This window comes from Salvelinus fontinalis, chromosome 6, assembly GCF_029448725.1.
Source record: "Salvelinus fontinalis isolate EN_2023a chromosome 6, ASM2944872v1, whole genome shotgun sequence".
In the NCBI taxonomy this organism is placed as follows: Eukaryota; Metazoa; Chordata; class Actinopteri; order Salmoniformes; family Salmonidae; genus Salvelinus; species Salvelinus fontinalis.
In genome coordinates this window covers 31299146-31319344 of record NC_074670.1, presented here as the reverse complement: position 1 = coordinate 31319344, position 20199 = coordinate 31299146, and the positions used below count along the sequence as shown (strand labels likewise).

The window sequence follows — 20199 nt, the reverse complement described above, 5'->3', positions numbered from 1 at the left end:
GTCCAGCAGTCTTATCTTGGTATGACAAATAATGCATTAGCTAGAAGAGGAGTGAAGAAAAGAAAGCTTCAACCTAGCTCAGTCTATGTACAATAACAATAAGCATATAATCTCTGCGTTGAAACGTGTAAAAATCTTCCTGTTTCAATATGACAGCGCTCCACGCTATCTTAATCTCTGGTTGTTTACATTTTGAAGGAAGACCACGTTGTTTCTCCTGACCCTCCTCTGATTGGCTAAGCGAGTTTGAAACCCCTCCCATAGGTGGACCTGTAATACGGAAGTGTTTTTCTTGCAGCGAAAAAATAAGAAAATAGAGTATAAACGTTTTTTTATATATACTTGACCAAGTGTAAAGGCTAACTCAGCGCCTACTGCGTCATTTAAGGTTAACCGGAAAATAAGGAACGCGCCCTTTTTTCCAAAAAATATAAATGAAACCCTTCTTGTGCAAAGTAGATCCACCATCCATACAAAGTCGATGAGTGCTAGTCTTTAATAATGATCGCAAACACGTGGTCAAATGTATTAACTCCCGGGAAATAAAACAGAATGTTCGCTTTCTTATTTGCAATAAATGGAATTCAGATTTGAACATTTAGCGCGTTTAAATGAACCGGGAACACACATGCGCACTTGCCATGGAATGGTCATATATATAAAGATTGGCGCCGGCGCGACAGCTGATCATTATTCGTTCATTCATTTCTGAAGGTAAGGAGCTGGAGATTAATTGTTTGCATATTTAACTAGCTATATATCTCAGGAGTTTATTCTGAAAATTCGTGATAAAGCTATTATCTCGATGAGCAACATTTAGTTTATTGGGTTCTTTTTTTGTCAATCTTGGAAAAGGAACCAAATGCAAAAGAGACTAGTAACGATAGCAAACAAGTTGGTTGCAAACTAATGTTATCTGGCTAACATTAGTTGGTTGATTTGATAAGGCGATACATCTGTTTCTTCACTTTGGTTTTACTCTGTTTTATCAAATTTGATTGATATTTAACGTTAACATATAAGCAACCACTGCTTTTCAGGGACGTGGCATAAAGATAGTTAGCCAGTAACTTTGCTAGCCAGAACTACATCATCATGGAAATTATACCTACCAATGTTGAATTATTACTGCGGCAATACATTATTTAAGTATCATATCCTTTATCTATTTATATAAACGTTTTATGTAACTGTATTGGAGTTTAAGTTAGCTCACTGGTGAGCTAACGTTACTGTAGCTAGCCATAGTGACTGTCCAAATCCTCCCGCTTCGAGAAATTGGCGCGTAGTTCGGTTTCACAAACCATCAAATAATTGTGTGGTTACTTTTGTTAACAATAACCATGTAAGTTACTATCAGGGCTTCTGACATAACACTGGGACTACGCATAAAGTTGATTTTTTTATGCAATTTGTGGCAGATTTCTTTATGGAATTGACGGTACTCACAAGCTCAACCCATTTGGCATGCCATTTTACCGCCGGAAAAAAACAGCCTTTTATTATCCAATCATGTTTTGAACTTGTGAAGATAAGTATCTTTGTTATTTTAACAATGTTTTCGCCCTGTCTCCGTTTCAGTGGATCATTTTCGGTGGAACTCTGAAGCCTTCAATTGACAGAATGGCGAACGTTAGACGCAGGTATGGGATAAAGCCTTGTTATCAACAGGCATGATTGCAAGCTAGCTATAACATTGATTATTTGTACATGTTTGTAACAATTGGTAAGGTGGCTGCTTGCTGTCGCAAAAAAATTGTCTGTCCTTTCAGTGGTCGCATCACATTGAAAGCAAGAGATGAGAACGCACCAGAAGAGAATGTCAAGATCAGACGAAAAAGAAAATCTGAGGTTTGTTCAATTAGCTCGCTGTGTTATTTTTAACCATTAGTGTAGCGGTATTGTTTCTGTTGGTTTGTCGCCAAATATGAACTATAACCTTAGCTAATTGTATTGTCCACTTTTCAGCCATCCAAAAAGTTGCCACCCGCAGTGAAGAAACAAAGTTATGAAATACAGGTTGGTTGCTTGTTTATTCAATCAATTAACTTTACTAAGTTGTGTCGGTGATTAATGACTGTAAAACATGTGGGAGAATATAGGGGTAAACTATGGTAAAATTCGCATGGATGTCGAAGTAATTATTGGTGAGACTTAACTAGTCGAGGTAACTGTGTCAGTGGGTTAGACATCGTGCAATAACCCCGCGTTTTGGCTGTCCCTTTCTCCTCGGCCCGCCCAATCTAAATCCCATGCTTTGTTTTGTATACACTATGGAACGTTTACCCGTTTCTGTCGCCATTAAAATGATTATTCTCTTTTGTATGTTAAGTTCATGTTTTTACTATAGCTTTGAACAGTTTGGTAGTTTTCACTGCTGGTAGCATGCTGTGACCTCTATTTGTAAATGAGGGCTCTGTTGGCTATATGGAATTATCACTTGGTAAATGCATGCTTATTTATATCTGCGTTTGCTGCTTATGTGACTACTGATGAAGAGATTGAACTTGGTGCCTTTTCTCTCTAGAAACGGTGGTCAGAAGAAGGGGCAAGTCCATGTGTCCTCGTAGAAACGCCACACAAGGAGCTGGAGATGACAAGAGACCGGTCTGGCTTCAAGCAGTTCCGATTCAAGAACATCTTCATCAAGACCTCACCGCTGCCCTGCCTCAGGTACAGTGTGTGTGTTAAAGGGGCTTAGCCCACATTCCTTTTACCCCTCAATAGTGGCAATTGCTCCCCCCCTCATGCAGATGCCCCATGCCTTTGTTCCTAAGGTGTACCCCCAACGCTACTTTAAAAAACTCAGAATATGTAATGTTTTAGTGGGACTCTACTCACGTTAGCCACTTGGCTAATGTGTGTCAATACAACGCTTACATACAAGGTCAGGGTGGCAGTAGACCTGCAACTAGAGACACTTTAGAAGTGAGCTACTCTGAACCTTTTGCATTTTCTCCTGTTTGTCACTATTGATGATGAACAAATTCAGTGTCTGGTGTTGGGCCCTCATAGTCCATGCACTGAACGTCCTGTTAAGACCTATGTGTGTGTTTCCCCTTGGCAGCTGGGCCAGCTCAGATGACGTGTGGATTAAGATGCTGAACAAGGAGCTGAAGTATGTCCACGACAAGGCCTTCCTACAGCAGCACCCCAAACTAAAGCCCAAGATGAGGGCCATTCTCCTGGACTGGCTTCTAGAGGTTTGTGTGTCTCTGAAATTACTTGCTTTACTTTATACAATCTTGGGCCTATACAAGGCTTACCTATCTATAAGCCTTGTTTACACCTGCACTTGGATTTGTAATGACTGGATATGCATGAGCCAAAGGTCTGATACTCCACCTCCATAGTTATTACCTCAGGGGTTCTACATCTCCAATACGTTGACTTCTTTACTATAGTGCCTCAGGATTTGTACAGACGTGACTGATGTCTAACCATCCTTGTTTTCGCCTGTGTTGTAGGTGAGTGAGGTGTACACTCTGCATAGACAGACTGCTTATCTGGCTCAGGACTTCTTTGACCGCTTCATGCTGACACAAGACGATATGGAGAAGGACCGACTGCAGCTCATAGGCATCACAGCCCTCTTCATCGCGTCTAAGATGGAGGTAGGCGTAATGCCCTCCGTTTTCATGTCCTGGATGGCGACCACAGCTTTAGTTTATACTATGTCATAACAAATCTATAACAAAATGGCATTTGTGCTGTATTTTTCTCAAGTCTAATCGTTCCCATCCTTATGCCCCTCAGGAAATCTACCCGCCAAAGCTCCATGAGTTTGCTTACGTTACTGACGGAGCCTGTGAGGAAGAAGCGATCCTGGAGATGGAACTTGTCATGTTGAAGGTAAGAAGCTCCTGTGCCCAACCCTGCACTGTACTAATTCAGTTGTCAGACATTACTTAATGACTTATCTCCTCCATCAGGCGCTGAACTGGAACCTGTGTCCAGAGACGGTGATCACATGGCTGAAGCTCTATGCTCAGGTGGAGTCCCTGAAGGATGGCGTCAACTTCCTGGTACCTCAGTTCTCTCAGGACACCTACATCCAGATCACACAGGTGAATCCACTAGTCCCACCGCCACACCACACCTGCAGCTTTTACTGTTCCTTCTGACACTTGACTGTCGTGGAAGGTTTTTAGCTTCCCTATAACTTTATTAATGTTACAGCTTTTAGACCTTGCCATACTGGACATCAACTCTCTGGACTACCAGTATGGGATACTGTCTGCTGCTGCCTTCTGCCATTTTTTCTCATTTGACGTTGTCCACAAAGTATCAGGTAAGCATTGATTTGGCATCGTGTACATGGGTTGGCCTTCTAGAACCCCACAGCCCTCGTGTTATTATGTAGTTCCTAATGTCTGTTTCTGTGCAGGTCTGACGTGGGATAGTATTGCTCCCTGTGTCCGGTGGATGACCCCCTTCATGCGCACGGTCAGCGCCTGTCCCAGAGTAGAGCTCAAAGACTTTAAGAAAGTGACGTCTGACGACAGACACAACATCCAGACACACGTAGACTACCTGTCCATGCTGGTGAGTGCTCACACATTTCACGGGCTGGAATGAGTACAATATAAAAACACTGTTGGCTGTTTAGAGTATTTCTACCAGTGTTTAGGAGGTTCCACCCAGAAATGTATTGCAGCCATCTTGATGCATGGGCAGCCATTTTGTGCTACCAAGTAATATTTTTTCAAGTGAAAGAATAGATCTGCTCATACAAATGTTCGCTCTTCTTAATGAAGTGTCTTGTCTGTTGCAGAGCGACGCTCACCAGAGGCAACCGGACAGCCAAGACAGTCTCTCGCCTGCTGCCATAGGGGGGATATTGACTCCACCAAAAAGCACAGAGAAACCAGCCAATCACTGAGCCCCAGGGTCTCCTCGCGTTGTTTTTCTGACCAACCAGATGCAGGGAGAATTCCCTAGACGTCACGCCTGACCAGCCAGAGGCCGGGAGACTTCGGAACCTCATCCTCACGTGACCCATAAAATTTGCCTTTGGTAATAACTCACCTTTGTGTAGCATGTTAAGATGAGTTATTTTACTTTATATACCAAGCTGGATATCAGAGTATATATGCAGTACAACCATGGAAATCAGCTCATGGTTACTAAATTGACTTATTTTGTCAAATGATTGCAACAAAAACCCTGTTTTCTCAATATTAATCCCCAGAATTAGAATTTTACATGGAGATCATTTGAGTTGACTCAAGTCGAATCTTCCTCCATAGGAAAACATGTCTGCTGCTCCCCCTGTTACTTGAAGCGGAGCATCTCAGGACATGGGATGTTTTGATAGCTAAAAAGCTAATATTTTATTTGAGGTGAATTGGTACATAATACACAGTTGAGTTACTCAACTCAGTCTCTTAACTTTGTGTTATCATGTGTATTTAGTGCTGTATAGTCTAAATCTGGGTACTCCTGGAAAAGCTCAGCCATACAAGAACACTGAAAAGTGTTGATGTTGCTATGGTTACATTTGAACATTTGAGCTGTTTGAAAGGGTAGTGCAGGGTAAACTATTTTCTATACCAACTTAAGCACCATTTTTGAACGTATGTATTCTCCACTGTGAATGACTCATTTCCACGTGCCTGGTGCATTCTCCTGCCACAACACATTCCTGGAAAACTTGACTTCAGTAGTTTGATTTAGACCTTTTGGACCAATTTACAACTATGTAATTTTAACATTGTATTTATTTGTTCATTTAAGCCTTACAATGTTTTTATGTCCATATACATTCTTCATAGGGCTATGAATTCAGTTCTTTAACAATGCCAAAGGCAACCTATTTAACTCACGGGATGCATGTTATTTATGATTTTGACATCTGTTATGGGGGGGGCGGTATAATGCAGTTACATATGAAATGTTATGTTGCGTAGTTTTGCGCTAACTTGTCCGTGGTGCCTTAGTTGAACTAATATGGTGATGTAAAGACTTGAGAACCCAGAGGCTCCAGTGGAGGGCTCTAACCCAGTCTGTCCAGCAAACCTGTGACTCAACTGAAACCTTCAGTGTTGTGCAGACGCCTGCCGAGGCAGCGGTATACAAAGAACCATGTTTAAACTGTATATACTAATGTGTATATGTTATGTACATAAACTGAACGTTCTGTTTTCTAAGGGAAACATGACATGTATTGAATAAATGAAATAGAAATTAATACATTTTGCCTGCTTTTATGGTTGACTTTGGAAAGGCAGTATTTGCCTAGTACACTCAACCATGGTTTGTTAAAATCTTTTGACTTGGAGAGGTAGTGCCGTGTAGAAGTGGTCTAACTTGAATGATTCAGGCAACAAGATCAGTATACAATACTACCTATTACATGGACATAAGATCCTGGAGGAGTCCTGTATATCTGTGACATGCTGAGGGGAGACGGCGAGTGAAGGGAGAAATGGGATGAACATCGCCTGGCCTCCAAGAGTGCGGTGCACGCCTCACACCTTCGCTTCCTCCGACATGAAAAAAGGTGACTTCTCAGAATGGTGGGGTGTTATGAAGATGAGGCCTGCACGTTTAACATGTGCTTTGCATTACTTCAGTATCCTTATTAGGCCTTGAGTATTGTCTTGGGCCTGGCATTTTAGTTCATGTTTACACATGCAATGGGAGTATCTTCTGAGGACGAAGGGAACGCTTCACTCTGAATGACAGGCGGCGTGTAAAAGAAGCCTTAACCATGACTCAGATGGTGGAGTCATAATGAAGTGCTCAACTTTCTTACAAGTAATCAATCAGGTATTATGTTGAAAGCAGAGGAACAACACATCTCATGAACTAAAGGTTAGAAAGAGTGGGACAAAGCAGCTGTAAGACTGTCAGCATTATGTGATTGTGTTAAATGTGTCCAATGCAGCCATTTTAATCTCAATATCAAGTAATTTCAGGGTGACAATTAACTTTTTGTAATTCTTTTCAATTAAAATGGTCAAAAAGAAACTTAGATTCTTAGCAAACAGCAATTTTTCAAGCAGCAATTTTGCTAGGACTGTCGGAGTGGTCTGAGTGGGGAAAACTGAAAACTCTGTTATTGGCAGAGGTTTTAAACTCTTTCTTTTTGGTCTATTAACTAATCCACCGCCTCGTGATGTCACCAGGCAGGCCAAAACCACATCCCACCAAAACAGGCTGAAATGTCAGGAAGTCTTTTCAAACAGCTCTTACACTAAAATGGCATAATTTTTACAATTTCACAGTGTTATTCCAACCTCATAGTGTGGAAATATACTGTACTGTATATTAAACACAGGAAATTACGTTTTTGACTGCACTGGGCCTTTAAGAAAATTGCCCCAGTCCTATCTCTAGTCCCCTTAATGTCCCCCACCCTGAAAGGACTGAACAGTGACAGTGATCCCTGGTCAGTCAGCTCCGCTTGGGGGTCTGTGTGTGATGATGCATGTCTCTCCATGAGGCCAGTGTGTGTGTTTGAGGGGGTAGTCTAGGAGGCAGACAGTGGGACAGCAAGGCAGGCATGGGCCGCTCTCTCTCCCTCCTCCCCCTTCCCAAGTCTCGGTTATTGTGATGTTATTGAGACGTTATTGTGTTGGCCTGGGAACGCATAGCCCCCACCTCTACATGCCAGCGTTATCATAACCCCCCACCCATCCCTCTTAAACCAACCCTGACAAAGAGACCCCACCCCCCACCCAACTGCATAATGAGTCCTTCACTTTCATGACAAGTTTCCTTCATTTTCCAACTTAACGTACATGTGCTACCATCTCCACGTACAAATAGCCCATATTGTCTATGACACATCTGCAGTAGAAAGATTTTTTTAAATCCTTGAGAGAAACTATAACAATATCGTTTGACCAAATACATTATTTTTCATGTGTTTCATGTAAAGATCTTATACTCACCACAAGAGGGCAGTATGTCCCTATGTTAAGAATAATCATGGCCGTATTTCTCATCTCCTTAATCACTGTTGTTGTACCTTCTCTCATACAGTGCTATGTCCTGATAAAGCCTGCGCCATGGTTCATTAACGTTGTCCTTATAATAGTGATGGAGTTACAGCCATCCATACATTGGAAAAAGAAAGTTACAAAACCAATTGCAATGCCTTGAAGAAAAGTACTTTTTATTAAAAGTAATATACAAAAGGAATATCTGACGTTAGGTTGCTATAAAACGTAGATATGTACATTATATATACACATAATAACACGGGGACAACGACCTCGAGTCCTGAATACAGTAAGTAGGGACGTTGGGCTGCGAGGAGTGAAGCCTTACTGGGTTTGTGAGACCTGGAGTCCATGTGTGTCCTGATCAAAATCACTGTACGGCTGCAACCACATTTATCCATTGTATCTATAATTTGAGGTTAATATATGCAAACATAGCAACTGCAGTTAAGTTATATGGGGAAAAATGTAAGGGTGCAGTCGATAATTGAACCAAACACCAGTGTACTAAAGGCACCCCCCAGTAATTTGAAATGTGGAGACAATTCGGAGACAATAGCCAGAAGGGATTTTAACAGTGTGTTTGTTAGGGAAGTGTTCCTGGTTCTCACTTTGTCCCCACTGTGCATCACAGTAACTCTACAGCCATGGAAAAAATGAGATATTTGTTTTTACAGCTATATATAGGAGTTATCAAGAACAAAATCATAAAGTGAAGACATTTTAGAAAGCTAGTTTTGTGGAGTTTCTGTCTACCTACGGCAACAAAAATAGAACCATTTCAATCAGATCATTTATAAAATAATTGTCGGCAATGGAGTTTCTGTGATTGTACTTGTTTGACTTTTCTTTGACTACTCACAACTATTCCTCCCCAGCCAACCCCTCCCTGTATTTCCTGGCTCCTTTAGCACAATACATTCATCAGAAGTTGTCAGGACACTGTGGGGTCATCCTGCCCTCCTTGTTTCCAAGACGATAGGACAGGAAGTTTCAGACATGATTGGCATCACACAACACCATCTCTGAACCAACATAGAGCTAGAAACAGATGAAAGGAGCATGTCCTTGTAAGACACATCAAGACAGTGCACCACAAGGGCTGGGTTCATTATGTCTATATTGGAGTATAAAAATATTTCCTATCTGAAACCCATCACTATATTCTATAATACACATAATTGATGCCAAGTGAAGGTTTCTCACCGGGCATATCAACAATGCTTTTACAGTTCTAAGCATTTTAAGGTTTGTACTTATTTTTTGGCAAATGGATTCTGCAATCAAGACTGAGAATCATCCACTAGTGCAATTAGACTGTGATTGAAAGGGAAAGTATTTGACAATAGTCTAGAGGCTCTAGAATCTCTTGCATATGAGAACTGATAATTTACACATATCAAGGAACAAGCAACACGATTGATGGCTTTCTTCGTCTAATCAATTTTCCTTTAGTTATATAAGGTTCCTCCTGGAGATCATATCTACCTCCTGCTGAACTGAAGAAGGGGAACTCCCCCTGTGTAGGGCAAAAATGCTGTTAATATATATTATCACAGGATAGAATGTGGTAAAGGAACAAATCAGAGCTTCTCTGTTTGCCCGTTTCCTTGGCATGACTGTCTTTATCCAATAGGATGTCTGAAACAAAAACGTTATTATACAAAATAAATGGGTTCCGGTAACATATACATTTGACACATTAAGTTCAAAGTCCTTATAATATAGAAGAACAACATTGTCCCTGTTGGTTCAACATAATTTGAGAGCAAAAATAAATACAGTTTCAACACTACACCGAAAGAAATAAAACAGAATAAATAAATTCATCTCACTAAGACTTGTAATCCCTCTTCCACCACACAAAGCTTCAGCAAACCTGTCAACATGAAGAAAAAAATAACAAGAGCCAATTTTCTGTGTGCTTTGTTTCCCTTACTACCAACCAGCATTGACACACCATACACAACCACTAGCAGGTACTAAGTCAGTCAATGTTGCAGTGTATGATGGGTTGTGGTTTATGAGTACCCTAAAAAGGGTGTGGCAGGTTGTCCTGACTATGGCTCCTCTGACTCTGACTGTAACTCAAAGCTTCCCTGTATGTCAGCGCCAGCGCCGGTCGCTCGTACATTTCACTTAGAGCCTCAAACTTATCCCCCCAGTGGGATAGCCGGTCGTAGCTGAAGGCTGCTCCCTCCTCTTCCTCTGCATTATCGTGGGAGATAGCAGAGCCCAGCGAGCTGAGGCTACCGACCGGGGACCCGGCGCCCTCGATGCTCCAGACATGATAGCTGTCCGGCGGGAACTCATGACTGTCATTGTCGGCCTCCCAGATGATGCGCGCCACGTAGCTCTTGAAGTCCATGGGGCAGTGGACCACGGAGCTAGCATGAGCATCATTACTATCATTAGTATAGCTAGCATTGCTAGTGTGAAAATGATGGCGGTGGTGGTGGTGGGGGATGTGGAGGTAGGGGGTCCCTGAGCTGCAGGCTGAGCCAGCGGGGTGCACCTCCTCCTGGGAGCCCTGGGAGGACTTGATGAGGGGGGCGGTGGTGCAGGATGAGGACTGGGACAGGCTGGAACACAGGGGCCTCTTCAGCTCTGTGATGTCATAGGCATTCTGGAGGGATGAAATGGCATCAAATTAAAAACATAAGTATGAAAAATAAGTAAATGATGCCATCTAGTGGTCAATGTACCTGGTCCTGTTCTCCTCCTCCCTCCTCGTTGTAGTTGAGGATGTTCTCTCTGATGTCCTCCCAGCTCTGGTGTTCTGCAGGGATGTGGTACACGCCCCTCTTCTGGAACTTACTTCGACTGCCCTTCTGGGACCACACTGTCACAGCTACCAGCACAGCTACAGGACACAGAGAAAGGAAACAGTTCAGTCATTATAGTGGATGGAAGATATTGAGAGATAACACTAATGTACTCTACATGCATCTGAGTGTGGAAGGGAAAGAGATGAAGCAAAACCTATCCTTTTCACGTTCACCTCGTCTTCTGTCGGCCATCTACCGTCCCTCAGGCAATCCTACACTCTATTTTCCCCTCTCCCTTCATGCCATCTCTCTCAATTTCCCCTCGTCTCTCCCTGCAAGTCTAACCATCACTGATTTTTAGACATTCACCACTGTAGCTACTTCACCCTTTTCCTCATCTCGCTTGACATTTCTAGTTTTAGCACTCAGATGTTTATGTTCATCTTCTCCACTTCTCATCCCCCTCTCCTTTCCCTGGCATGGGGCTATGATCTCGCTGTGTCGTGTATCAGGGCCGTCAGCGTTGACAAAGGGGCCCTCGGGGGCACTGCCAGTCTGACATCACAGAGCCGTACTCGTCAGAGGCTCATACAAACCTCGCTACCCGTCACGTGTCACTGAACAGGCCCTCTAGTCTCTAGTCTATTTCCCCTGCTCTCCCTTCTACATACATCTAACTACACATCTATCTATATGGTGTTTATCAATGCTGCTAATGGACAGCATTATAATGGCTACTCTATGGATGTCTTTAAGCACGCTCAATGTTCCGTAAAAACAGCTCACTATATGAAGGGTAAAAGGTCATGTGAAGAGAGGGTTTTAGTCGCCCATATTTACCGAAGAAGACGAGCAGACACATGCTGATGACCAGGATGGAGCCCGGGCTGAGGGCGGCCATACGGTGCGCTTTCATCTGGCCCACCTCACAACGCTGACCTCTGAACCCCTCGGGGCAACGGCACTGCCAGCTGTCGGGGGTCAGGGCGTGGCAGGTGCCCCTGTTACGGCAGGCCGAGGGTCCACAGGGGGAGGGCACGCAGCGGTGGTGGCCTGATGTCTCGTCTGTCACCGTCACCTGGCCACCTGGACACCTGGGAGAGGGCGGAGAACAGGTTTGTTCTTTTAACAATGTCTGTGTGTCCTTAGCATGTGTAAGATTGTGTGTGTGTGAGATAGTGCTTGTATGTGTTTAAATGTGTGTGTAGCCAGCCTCACACACCTGCACTGGTGTTTCCTCCACAGGTCCACACAGTAGAGGGGGCTGCGGCAGGGCTTGGCACTGCAGGCATCTGAGTGACAGCCTGAAGTCACCCCCCTCCGCTCCAACACGGTGCTGAACTCGGTACTCTGACCATCCAGAAGGAGGGAGTGGCCGTTCAGCCTCACATCCCGCAGGCAGCCTGCGAGAGAGAGGGAGAGAGCCTTAATGACTGACAAATACTAATAGGATAAAAGATAATCAGAGATGATTGTTTTCTGTGATTGCTACTTCTAAGAAATGTATTTGCCTTGGTAAAGTAAAATAGAGGGAAAAAAGGGAAAGATTGAGTAAAAAAGATGGAACAAAATGATGACAGAAAGATCAGCCACTCCTTCGCATGGACATGTGGCTTTATGACCCAGCCAAAGATACCCACACTGAGAGGTAGAAGGCAGACACAAGGAGAGAGGAGACCATTACAGTGGAGAGGAGGGGAGGAGTAGAGACAGGATGAGGTGAAATGATGAGAAGAGAGGATGAAAGGAGAGAGGAAAACAGGAGAATAGATTGAGAAAAAGAGGAGACAGATGAGAAAGAAGAGAGAATCAGCAGAGAAAACACGGAAAGGACAGAAGAGGAGACAGTCTTACCCTGGAAGTCAGCAGATTGTCCCGGGGTGGGTCCATTTCCCAGCAGCACACTGGAGGGGTGCACCACAATCTCCCGCCTGTTCCCCATCCAGGCCCTGGCCTCCCGCGAGCCACCACCCTGCTCCAGGCGCAGCGTGAAGAGGTTGTCATGACGATGCAAGCTGGCGAGGACCCACTGGCCCCCGTCGACCCGCTGGCTGGCCAGGCGGAGGGAGTGGGCACCGTCGCCCAGGTTGGCACGCACCGACAGGTGGCCGTCTACGATCTGAGAGAGTGGAGAGAGGACATCAGCAAATGTAGCCACTTTTCACTTTCCAATTGACTAAATTGGATCCTGTGAGTGATGTTACAGCAGGGCACTGACCTCCAGGATGATGTACTCGTTGGCACCGCGGGACGTCATGGAGAGCAGGGTGCCAGAGGAGGAGCGTGTGCGGAGCAGGAGCTGGATGTGTGTACGACGGGGGCTACCTCCCCCCCTCAGCTGGTAGCGTAGCATACTGTCCCTGACGAAGGACCACTCTGGTAGAGCTACAGGGGAGAGAGGCGATATGGTTAATACTCTCTCACACACATTCACACACCAAAATACTGCTGTGAAGAAGAACCAGTCCACCAGCAAAGTCACCTACCTTTATCACACTTGTGCCCGCTGTACCCGGGGTGACAGTCACAGCTGAAGGAGCCCCACTCGCCCAGGCAGGTCCCGTGGACACCACAGGAGGGTCCACTTGCTGTCACACACACCTCGTCTGTCAGGCCACAGCCTGGGGAACTATCCAAGCTCTCCCCCGGAATTCCCAGGTCATACACCTCCAGAGAGAGATGTACATTATAGGTTAAATATCAGCTTAGAGAAACATAAAGAGCCCTCAGAGTCAGTTATCAACATTTGAGCTCAAATGGATGCCGTTGCTGCCCTGTAATCCTCTCCTTTCACACCCCATGTCAAATAGGGCTTTATATGGTCAACTTCTTGAGCCAAAATGGCTAATACTGTTGCTGTATATAATCAACTGTCTGATCCAAAATGGTCATTCCTCATGCTGTCCTGCTGTGCTCCTCTCCCCTAATTATTCATGTCAAGCAGGACTGTATATGGTCAACTGTCAACCAATTGAGCCAAAATGGCCACCACTTCAGTCCCATGTCCCCTCCCTTTCATATTTCCCAGCAGTGACGCAAAACCACACAAGCTCATCTGCTTTCAGGAATAGTTTACGGAGGAGATGTTCTTTTAATTTATGTCTTATTTGGACTTTGAAATCGTTTTTTTTGTCCTCATTTCATAAGCTGTGCTCCAACGACCGTCTGTCCAACTCTCTCCCCCGGCACTCTCAGCCAGTGCCAACAGAAGACACACACAAAGAGATTGACGCACGCATACACACACGCACACGCGCACGCACACACACACACACACACACACGCGCGCGCGTTGCAGAGAGAAGTCGCAAAAGAGACAGAGAAGCTAACACTCTCCCAACTGGAAGACACATACACTGCCTCTCAAAACACTGTAGGAAAAACCCACTCACATAAACAAATGAATATTGACAACCCCATAGAGTAAACAGACTAAAAGAAAGCATCTCTTCTTCCCAGGTATATTAATACAGCTGCCAGTCTCCGTCTCCTCTGAGCTCTGTTCATAAACCTGTCACTATCAGTCTGATCGGATAGACAGCTCTGTCACTCTGATGGGGAGCATGAAAACACTGTGACAGTGAGGAAAGGAGGATAGAACTACTAGAGAAGTGAGGAATAAAAGGTGGTGGAGGAAGAGGAGGTGTGACTTTAATGAAGAGGGAGAGAAAGAAAGAGCGAAAGAAAGAGAACGCAAGGGAAGGGGGAAGAGAGAGGTTACCTTGCTATCGACCACCAGGTTCCTGAGGCAGCCAGTGAAAGCTTTGTAGCGTTTGTGTGTGGAGGTCTCCTTCACCCCACCCAGCTGGAGAGGCTGGTTCACATTCAGGAACCTGGGAGATGGGGAGGAGAGGGAGAGAGATAAGAGTCAGTAACCAGGTTTCCATCCAACCTTTTTATGCAAGCAAAGCACAGTACATGTCGGATCAAAAATGTCATGACAGGCTTGACGGAAACAGAAAATTTTTCGGTAAACTTTCCAAATGTCGACAAAACAAAATACGCTAGACAATGTGGGATCTTTTTGTGTTGGTAAAATGAATTATGCGAGAAATATCGATGAAAACGCTTATATGTGCAAATATTGATATAATAATTATATAGAAGTAAACTTGCAGTCACGCGATGACATGTTGTGTAGGCCTCCCACCATGACTCGTCGGGAAAGCATGCCATTTATTAGGCTTCAGATGAAATAGGTTATGATGAACTTTACAGGGTGGTTAAAGTGCACGTTGATGAGCTTGATGTTCCTTTCCAATAAGTATTGAGGGTCTTATTCTGGTGACATGATAATCGATGCTTGGCTGCTGTTTGACAAATAAAAAGAATCTCTCTTTTGTCTATAATAGTAATCTCATCATGTCGGCTATATGTGCACTCTAGTCAACAGCGTGCAGATAGCGCTAGAGAGCACGTGCCAATACCAGAGTGGGCACACTCGCTATATAACAACAACAACAAAATATTTGCGAGAAAACCATCAGTATAATTTAAAATATAAAAATGTTGTATTCAGTATGTGGGAATTTGACCGCAAAAGGTATTTCTATGTGCACTACGTTACCACGCACTGCCTTTTATCTGCAATGGGTCAGTTTGATGGAAACACATCTCTGGTGAGAAAATGCACATCGTTTTTATTTAGCTGATTTTAGAATATTCACATGAAAATCTGTCGCCAATTGGATGGGAACCCAGCTAGTGTTAGCTTGTGCATAACATGGTTTGTCAGTAGTGGTCTTCAGTGGTCTGTAGTAGTCTAGTGGTCTACAGTTGTCTGCTCTTACCTCAGGTTGCCAGGGGTCTCTCCAGAAGCCTTGCAGCCAGACTGATCTGTCTCCAGCACCTCCACCACTAGACCCTCCACCTCATTCACCACTGCCCCCGAACACTGGTCTAGGATCAGTTGAACTGCCTGGATTAAACACATCATATAGCACCACCGTCATGTTCACAGTCAGGTCCTAGCTCAGTTCATGATGTAAGCATCCCAATGAGGATTCCCCCTTCGGCTATTCCCCAATCCCCAACCATTCCCTCCTCCAACCCCTCTGGGAATATGTCTGCACCTTTCCGTCACTGACGATGTCCAGGCGGTGCCATCGGCGGTCCGTGACGGTGGATCTCGTTGGGAGCTGCAGAGTCAGTGTTCCCAATCCATGGCTGATGCTGAGGGTCGGAACGCCATTCCTCAATTCTGGAAGAGAGACAGGAAACAGGGATGAGGAGAGATAATGACTTTGAGGCTTGAGATCACATAACAGTGGAAACACATTCTGACTCCCCATCAATCAATCTAGTCATTTTCACAAACACATTCTTGGAAACAAGCCATTCTAGCCACCAAGCGCTTGAAACTGTCTGACTCACCAATATGCAGAGTTACATTGATAAGCCGCCTTAATGTTGCAATAACAGTATGCGTGTGAAAGTGTGTATGACTACATGGTGTATGACCTGACCAACCACTGTGTTCTACACTGCTACTCAGTTGAGCAGCACCAGTGAAAAATGCTTCACCGCAATCAATTCAGCAGCCATGTTCGATTTGCTATCCCCGGAGCGGGGGAACTTGGAGCACGCTCGATAATTACATAAATGAATGCGACGGGGCTACCAAACAGATTATGTAAGGCCTTTCTAAAGGCCAAACTGGACTAATCTTTTAGGGACATATAGGACCTCTGGGATGTGACATTAGGATTAGGGGGGACATGACTTGACATAAAAGCCACATGGCTTATAGGGACCTGAATATGACGCGGGCTTATGAGGATATGAGTATGTCACCTCCACTAGAGGTTTGATCAAGAGTGCTGGTTGCCAGTCGATCCATATATTGCTTACCTATCCACATCCAGACACCTTGAAAGTAGGAAGTAGGAGTAAGTGGGATGGACTATGGTGTGATTGTTTCTGGTTGTTTCTGTTCAGGGCCTACATGTAGGCTGTCTGTTCTTACCCAGAGCGATGTAGTCCTCCTGCTCTCCGGCCTGGGCGGGGCCTAGAGGGCCATTGTAGAGCAGCAGCCCATTGGCTGACTCGGTTATGAACTCCAATGAGATGTGGCTTTGAAAGCAAGGCCTGATGGGAGGGAACCAGGCATAACCCTGGCCGTGGAAGGAGTGCTTGGTCTGCTGGCACTCAGGTCCGTCAAACATGGGTGGACACTTGCACCTGAACGGCAGGGGAGAAACATTGTGAACGTGTTATTTCTAACAGCTAATGCTAACTAGCGAGAGCTATTGGCTCCAACTGTCTTTGACCGTCATACCTGTATCCCAGCTCGCTGTCCTGACAGGTGCCTCCGTTGAGGCAGGGGTTGCGGGGGTAGGAGGAGCAGGCCTGGTGCAGGCTCTCTCTGGCCCTGCAGCCACAGCGTGCCTCAGAGGAGGCGGAGACAGACACTAAGGAGGTGTTCCCGGAGCTGAGGGCAGTGGGGGTGAGGCTGAAGGTGACGTCGCTGCTGCAGCCGCCCGACTGACTGCAGTCTGTGTAGGGACACTCATCTATACCCACCTGGGAGATAGACACACCCAGTGCTGCTTCCAACTGAGAGAGGAGGGGGGAGAGAAAGAGAGCGTCAGTCTACTGCCTGTCAGTGAAATCAAATTGGTTTCACTGTCTTCATATCAGTCTTTCATAGTCTTCATTTACAGTCAGGTGATGTCTCCGGATGAATTTGTTCTGACTCAATCTGACTCAAATGGCTTAAAAGCAACTCACCAGTTCCATTCAATCTTAACAGGCAGCAGTAAAACTGTCAGTGACACACATCCAGTGTATAAACAACTGCTTCTGGGCAGCGCAACACTCACTACAAAACAGCTTAGGATTTATGGACTAGTGAAGACTTTATAAAGACTCAGACGTTCTCTCCTGTCATCCCTCTTTTTCTCTCCATCCATCCATCCCTCTCTCTCCCTTTCTGTTCACCCGGCACAAGCTTGGGTCACCAGATGCTATCTCATGCCTTAAATGGACATGAAAAATGTACACACACTTGAGTAGTGTGCCGCTGTGCGTGTGTGATTAAATGTGTGTGAGAGTTTAAATGTGTGTGTGTGTGTGTGTGTGTGTGATGAAATATGTATGTTGTTGAGCATGGTGTCAGTGTGTGTGTGTGTTTAAGTGTGTGTGAGATTTTAAATATGGGTTTCGTTTTAGTAATGCATCACTGTGTGTGAAATAGTGTGAATGATTGTAATGTTGTCTCGTGTGAAGCTTTATGCGTATTCAAACTCTTATATGAGAGACTTGTGTGTATCCCATCTTCACCTTAGCTTTATGCGGCATCACATTGCCGTGGAGTTTCTCGGTCTTGTAGTACGGCGAGCCGTGGGCGGCGAACCACACGTTGACCTCGCGCTCACCCTGGCGGTTGCCATTGGCGACAGAGAAGACGTGGACGTTGTCCCGGTCGGTCTGGAGAAGCTCGGAGAGGAGACGACCCAGGTGGGAGAAAGAACTCTCCTGACCCGGTGCACTACTGAAGAACTGTTCCACTGTGATGTCTGCCCAACAGGATGGTGGGATTGAATGGTCAGGACACTCAGTTCATCAACACACTACAAAGTGGAATGTCCTTGCAAAGCACTCCCCTGCCCAATGTTCTACAGATAACGATAGTACAGATCAGTCAGATGTTTGTAAATTCTCAGCTGGTGCCTGGGGGTGATGTGAACCACGACCTTAGGGAACTATTAGATACAAGAAAGCCTGCCACACAGCACTCAGGCATGCATGTCATCACACGTGACACGGTTACTATGTAAACATTATGACAGCATTAGCTCCTTATGGTCTGTGGTCAGTGACCATGAAAAAGAGTGAAAAGTGACGATATTAGCTGATACACTAGGTGGCAAAACTCACTGGACAGGCGCAAAGAGCCAGCGTTCTGGACCGCCTCCTCGTCCAGCTCCATGACGACGACCTCCGCAGTGGAGGTCACGTCGGGCCAGGTCTTGTCGGAGACACGCACCTCGAGGCTGTAGGAACCCACCGGCACAGGGGCCCCCTCTCTGATAATCAACTGGCCTGAGTTGTGGTTCAGACTGAACAACCCGCTGAGAGAGGGAGGAGGGAGGAGGAGATGGAGGGAGAGAGCAAGATAGAGGGAGAGAGAAATGGAAGAAGATCGAGAGAAAAGGGGGGTAGTGGGCATAGAAGTAAAAGAGAGGGATGGGGGGGAGAACAGAGTGTAAGAGAGATCAGTAGTAGTCACCCCGGTGTTCATCCATGCAGGACTATCCCTGGCCTCCCTCCATGCTCACCATCTCACGTTAAAACACTGAACTGTCCAGGGAGACAGCCACATGCATAATAGATGGCTTCACTATCAGTATCAATGCAACCCCCTCTACCCTACCTCTCCTGTACTCTACCCACACCTCTCCCTCCTCCCACCTAGCCCCCTGTTAACTCTATTACACTATTCCCTGAATACCCAGTTCAGTGTTCACTCTATCAAAAACCTATTCCCCTGAACCTGCTCCCACAGCCTCTTAGGTTCCTTCTATGTCTCTCTGTCTACTCCCCATAGACACATTCTCACTACACTAACCCCACCAGCCCCACCTAAGCCCCATGTTAATACTGCAGAACGTTCCATCCTATCCTGCTCCTAAAGTCTACTTCTCACTTCACTAACTTTTCTTACTCACATGTCCTTGTTCCCTCTATTACAGTCACTCTTCTCCTTCCCAGCTATCTACTCATATCTTCTCTCCCCTTCCATCTATCATCCCTCTATTTACTTGGCCCCTGTCCACTCTGGTCCTTATCACTGGCTCAGATCATGACAAGGGAATGATGATGGTTCTGCTGTGACTATCTCCATCTACCTCACGCTCTCCTCATCTCTCAAGTTAGAGGTCAATGCCAAGGAGTTCATCTGATGTCTTTCAAAATGTCTCTGTTTTTGAAGCTTCCGTCTCTACTGAAAATGGGGGGGGGGGGGGGGGGCAGTACAGAAAGAAGCAGTACAGTATGTAAGTTCTGTTCTATAGAGCCTTTGTACAACTGGAGCAACAAACAAATGTTTACAGATACACCTACCTTTACCACATGACCACGTTATTGTTTTAGCATCACCTTGTTTGATGGCACACCAAGGTAAGTACCCTCACACACTGGCCCATGATCAAAAGAGATTTGAAAAGGTGCCATGGCTCTCTCTTACATAACAGTAAAAGCTGGTTATGCATGGCCCGTGACCTTCAGAAGTCAGGCCAAACGAGGTAATTATCTGAGCCATAAGAAAATTAAACCAGCTGGCCCAATCGAAGAGGTGCTGAGCTGTGGGGAGATGTGTGTTATGTCATCCCTCCCCGGGACATCATGTTAATGTAATACATTAATGAATCCCTGTTTGCAGAGCTAGCCGGGGCAAACATGCAACACAGCACTTTGGAGACAGAAAACAAATAGGCTTCAAATCATCATCTACACGGATGGCTGGTAGGTATAATGAGATG

General features: G+C 45.2%; 1 protein-coding gene and 1 pseudogene across 1 annotated transcript in view; one reads left to right on the top strand and one right to left on the bottom strand.

The window, feature by feature from the left end:
• The first annotated feature begins 646 nt into the window (after positions 1 to 646).
• Positions 647 to 6190, top strand: LOC129857659 (G1/S-specific cyclin-E2-like; annotated as a pseudogene).
• A 1911-nt stretch (positions 6191 to 8101) lies between these two features.
• Positions 8102 to 20199, bottom strand: part of LOC129857658 (neural-cadherin-like) — a 109228-nt gene continuing 97130 nt past the window's right edge. The window contains exons 21-34 of the mRNA XM_055926123.1: positions 18596 to 18789; positions 17999 to 18234; positions 16995 to 17272; positions 16683 to 16897; positions 15790 to 15917; positions 15508 to 15635; positions 14439 to 14550; positions 13204 to 13384; positions 12936 to 13102; positions 12572 to 12836; positions 11940 to 12120; positions 11558 to 11811; positions 10655 to 10812; positions 8102 to 10575 (exon numbers count right to left, since the gene is read on the bottom strand). Coding sequence (XP_055782098.1) covers positions 9982 to 10575; positions 10655 to 10812; positions 11558 to 11811; positions 11940 to 12120; positions 12572 to 12836; positions 12936 to 13102; positions 13204 to 13384; positions 14439 to 14550; positions 15508 to 15635; positions 15790 to 15917; positions 16683 to 16897; positions 16995 to 17272; positions 17999 to 18234; positions 18596 to 18789 — 3091 coding nt within the window. The 3' untranslated portion in view covers positions 8102 to 9981. The remainder of the gene's footprint in view (positions 10576 to 10654; positions 10813 to 11557; positions 11812 to 11939; positions 12121 to 12571; positions 12837 to 12935; positions 13103 to 13203; positions 13385 to 14438; positions 14551 to 15507; positions 15636 to 15789; positions 15918 to 16682; positions 16898 to 16994; positions 17273 to 17998; positions 18235 to 18595; positions 18790 to 20199) is intronic.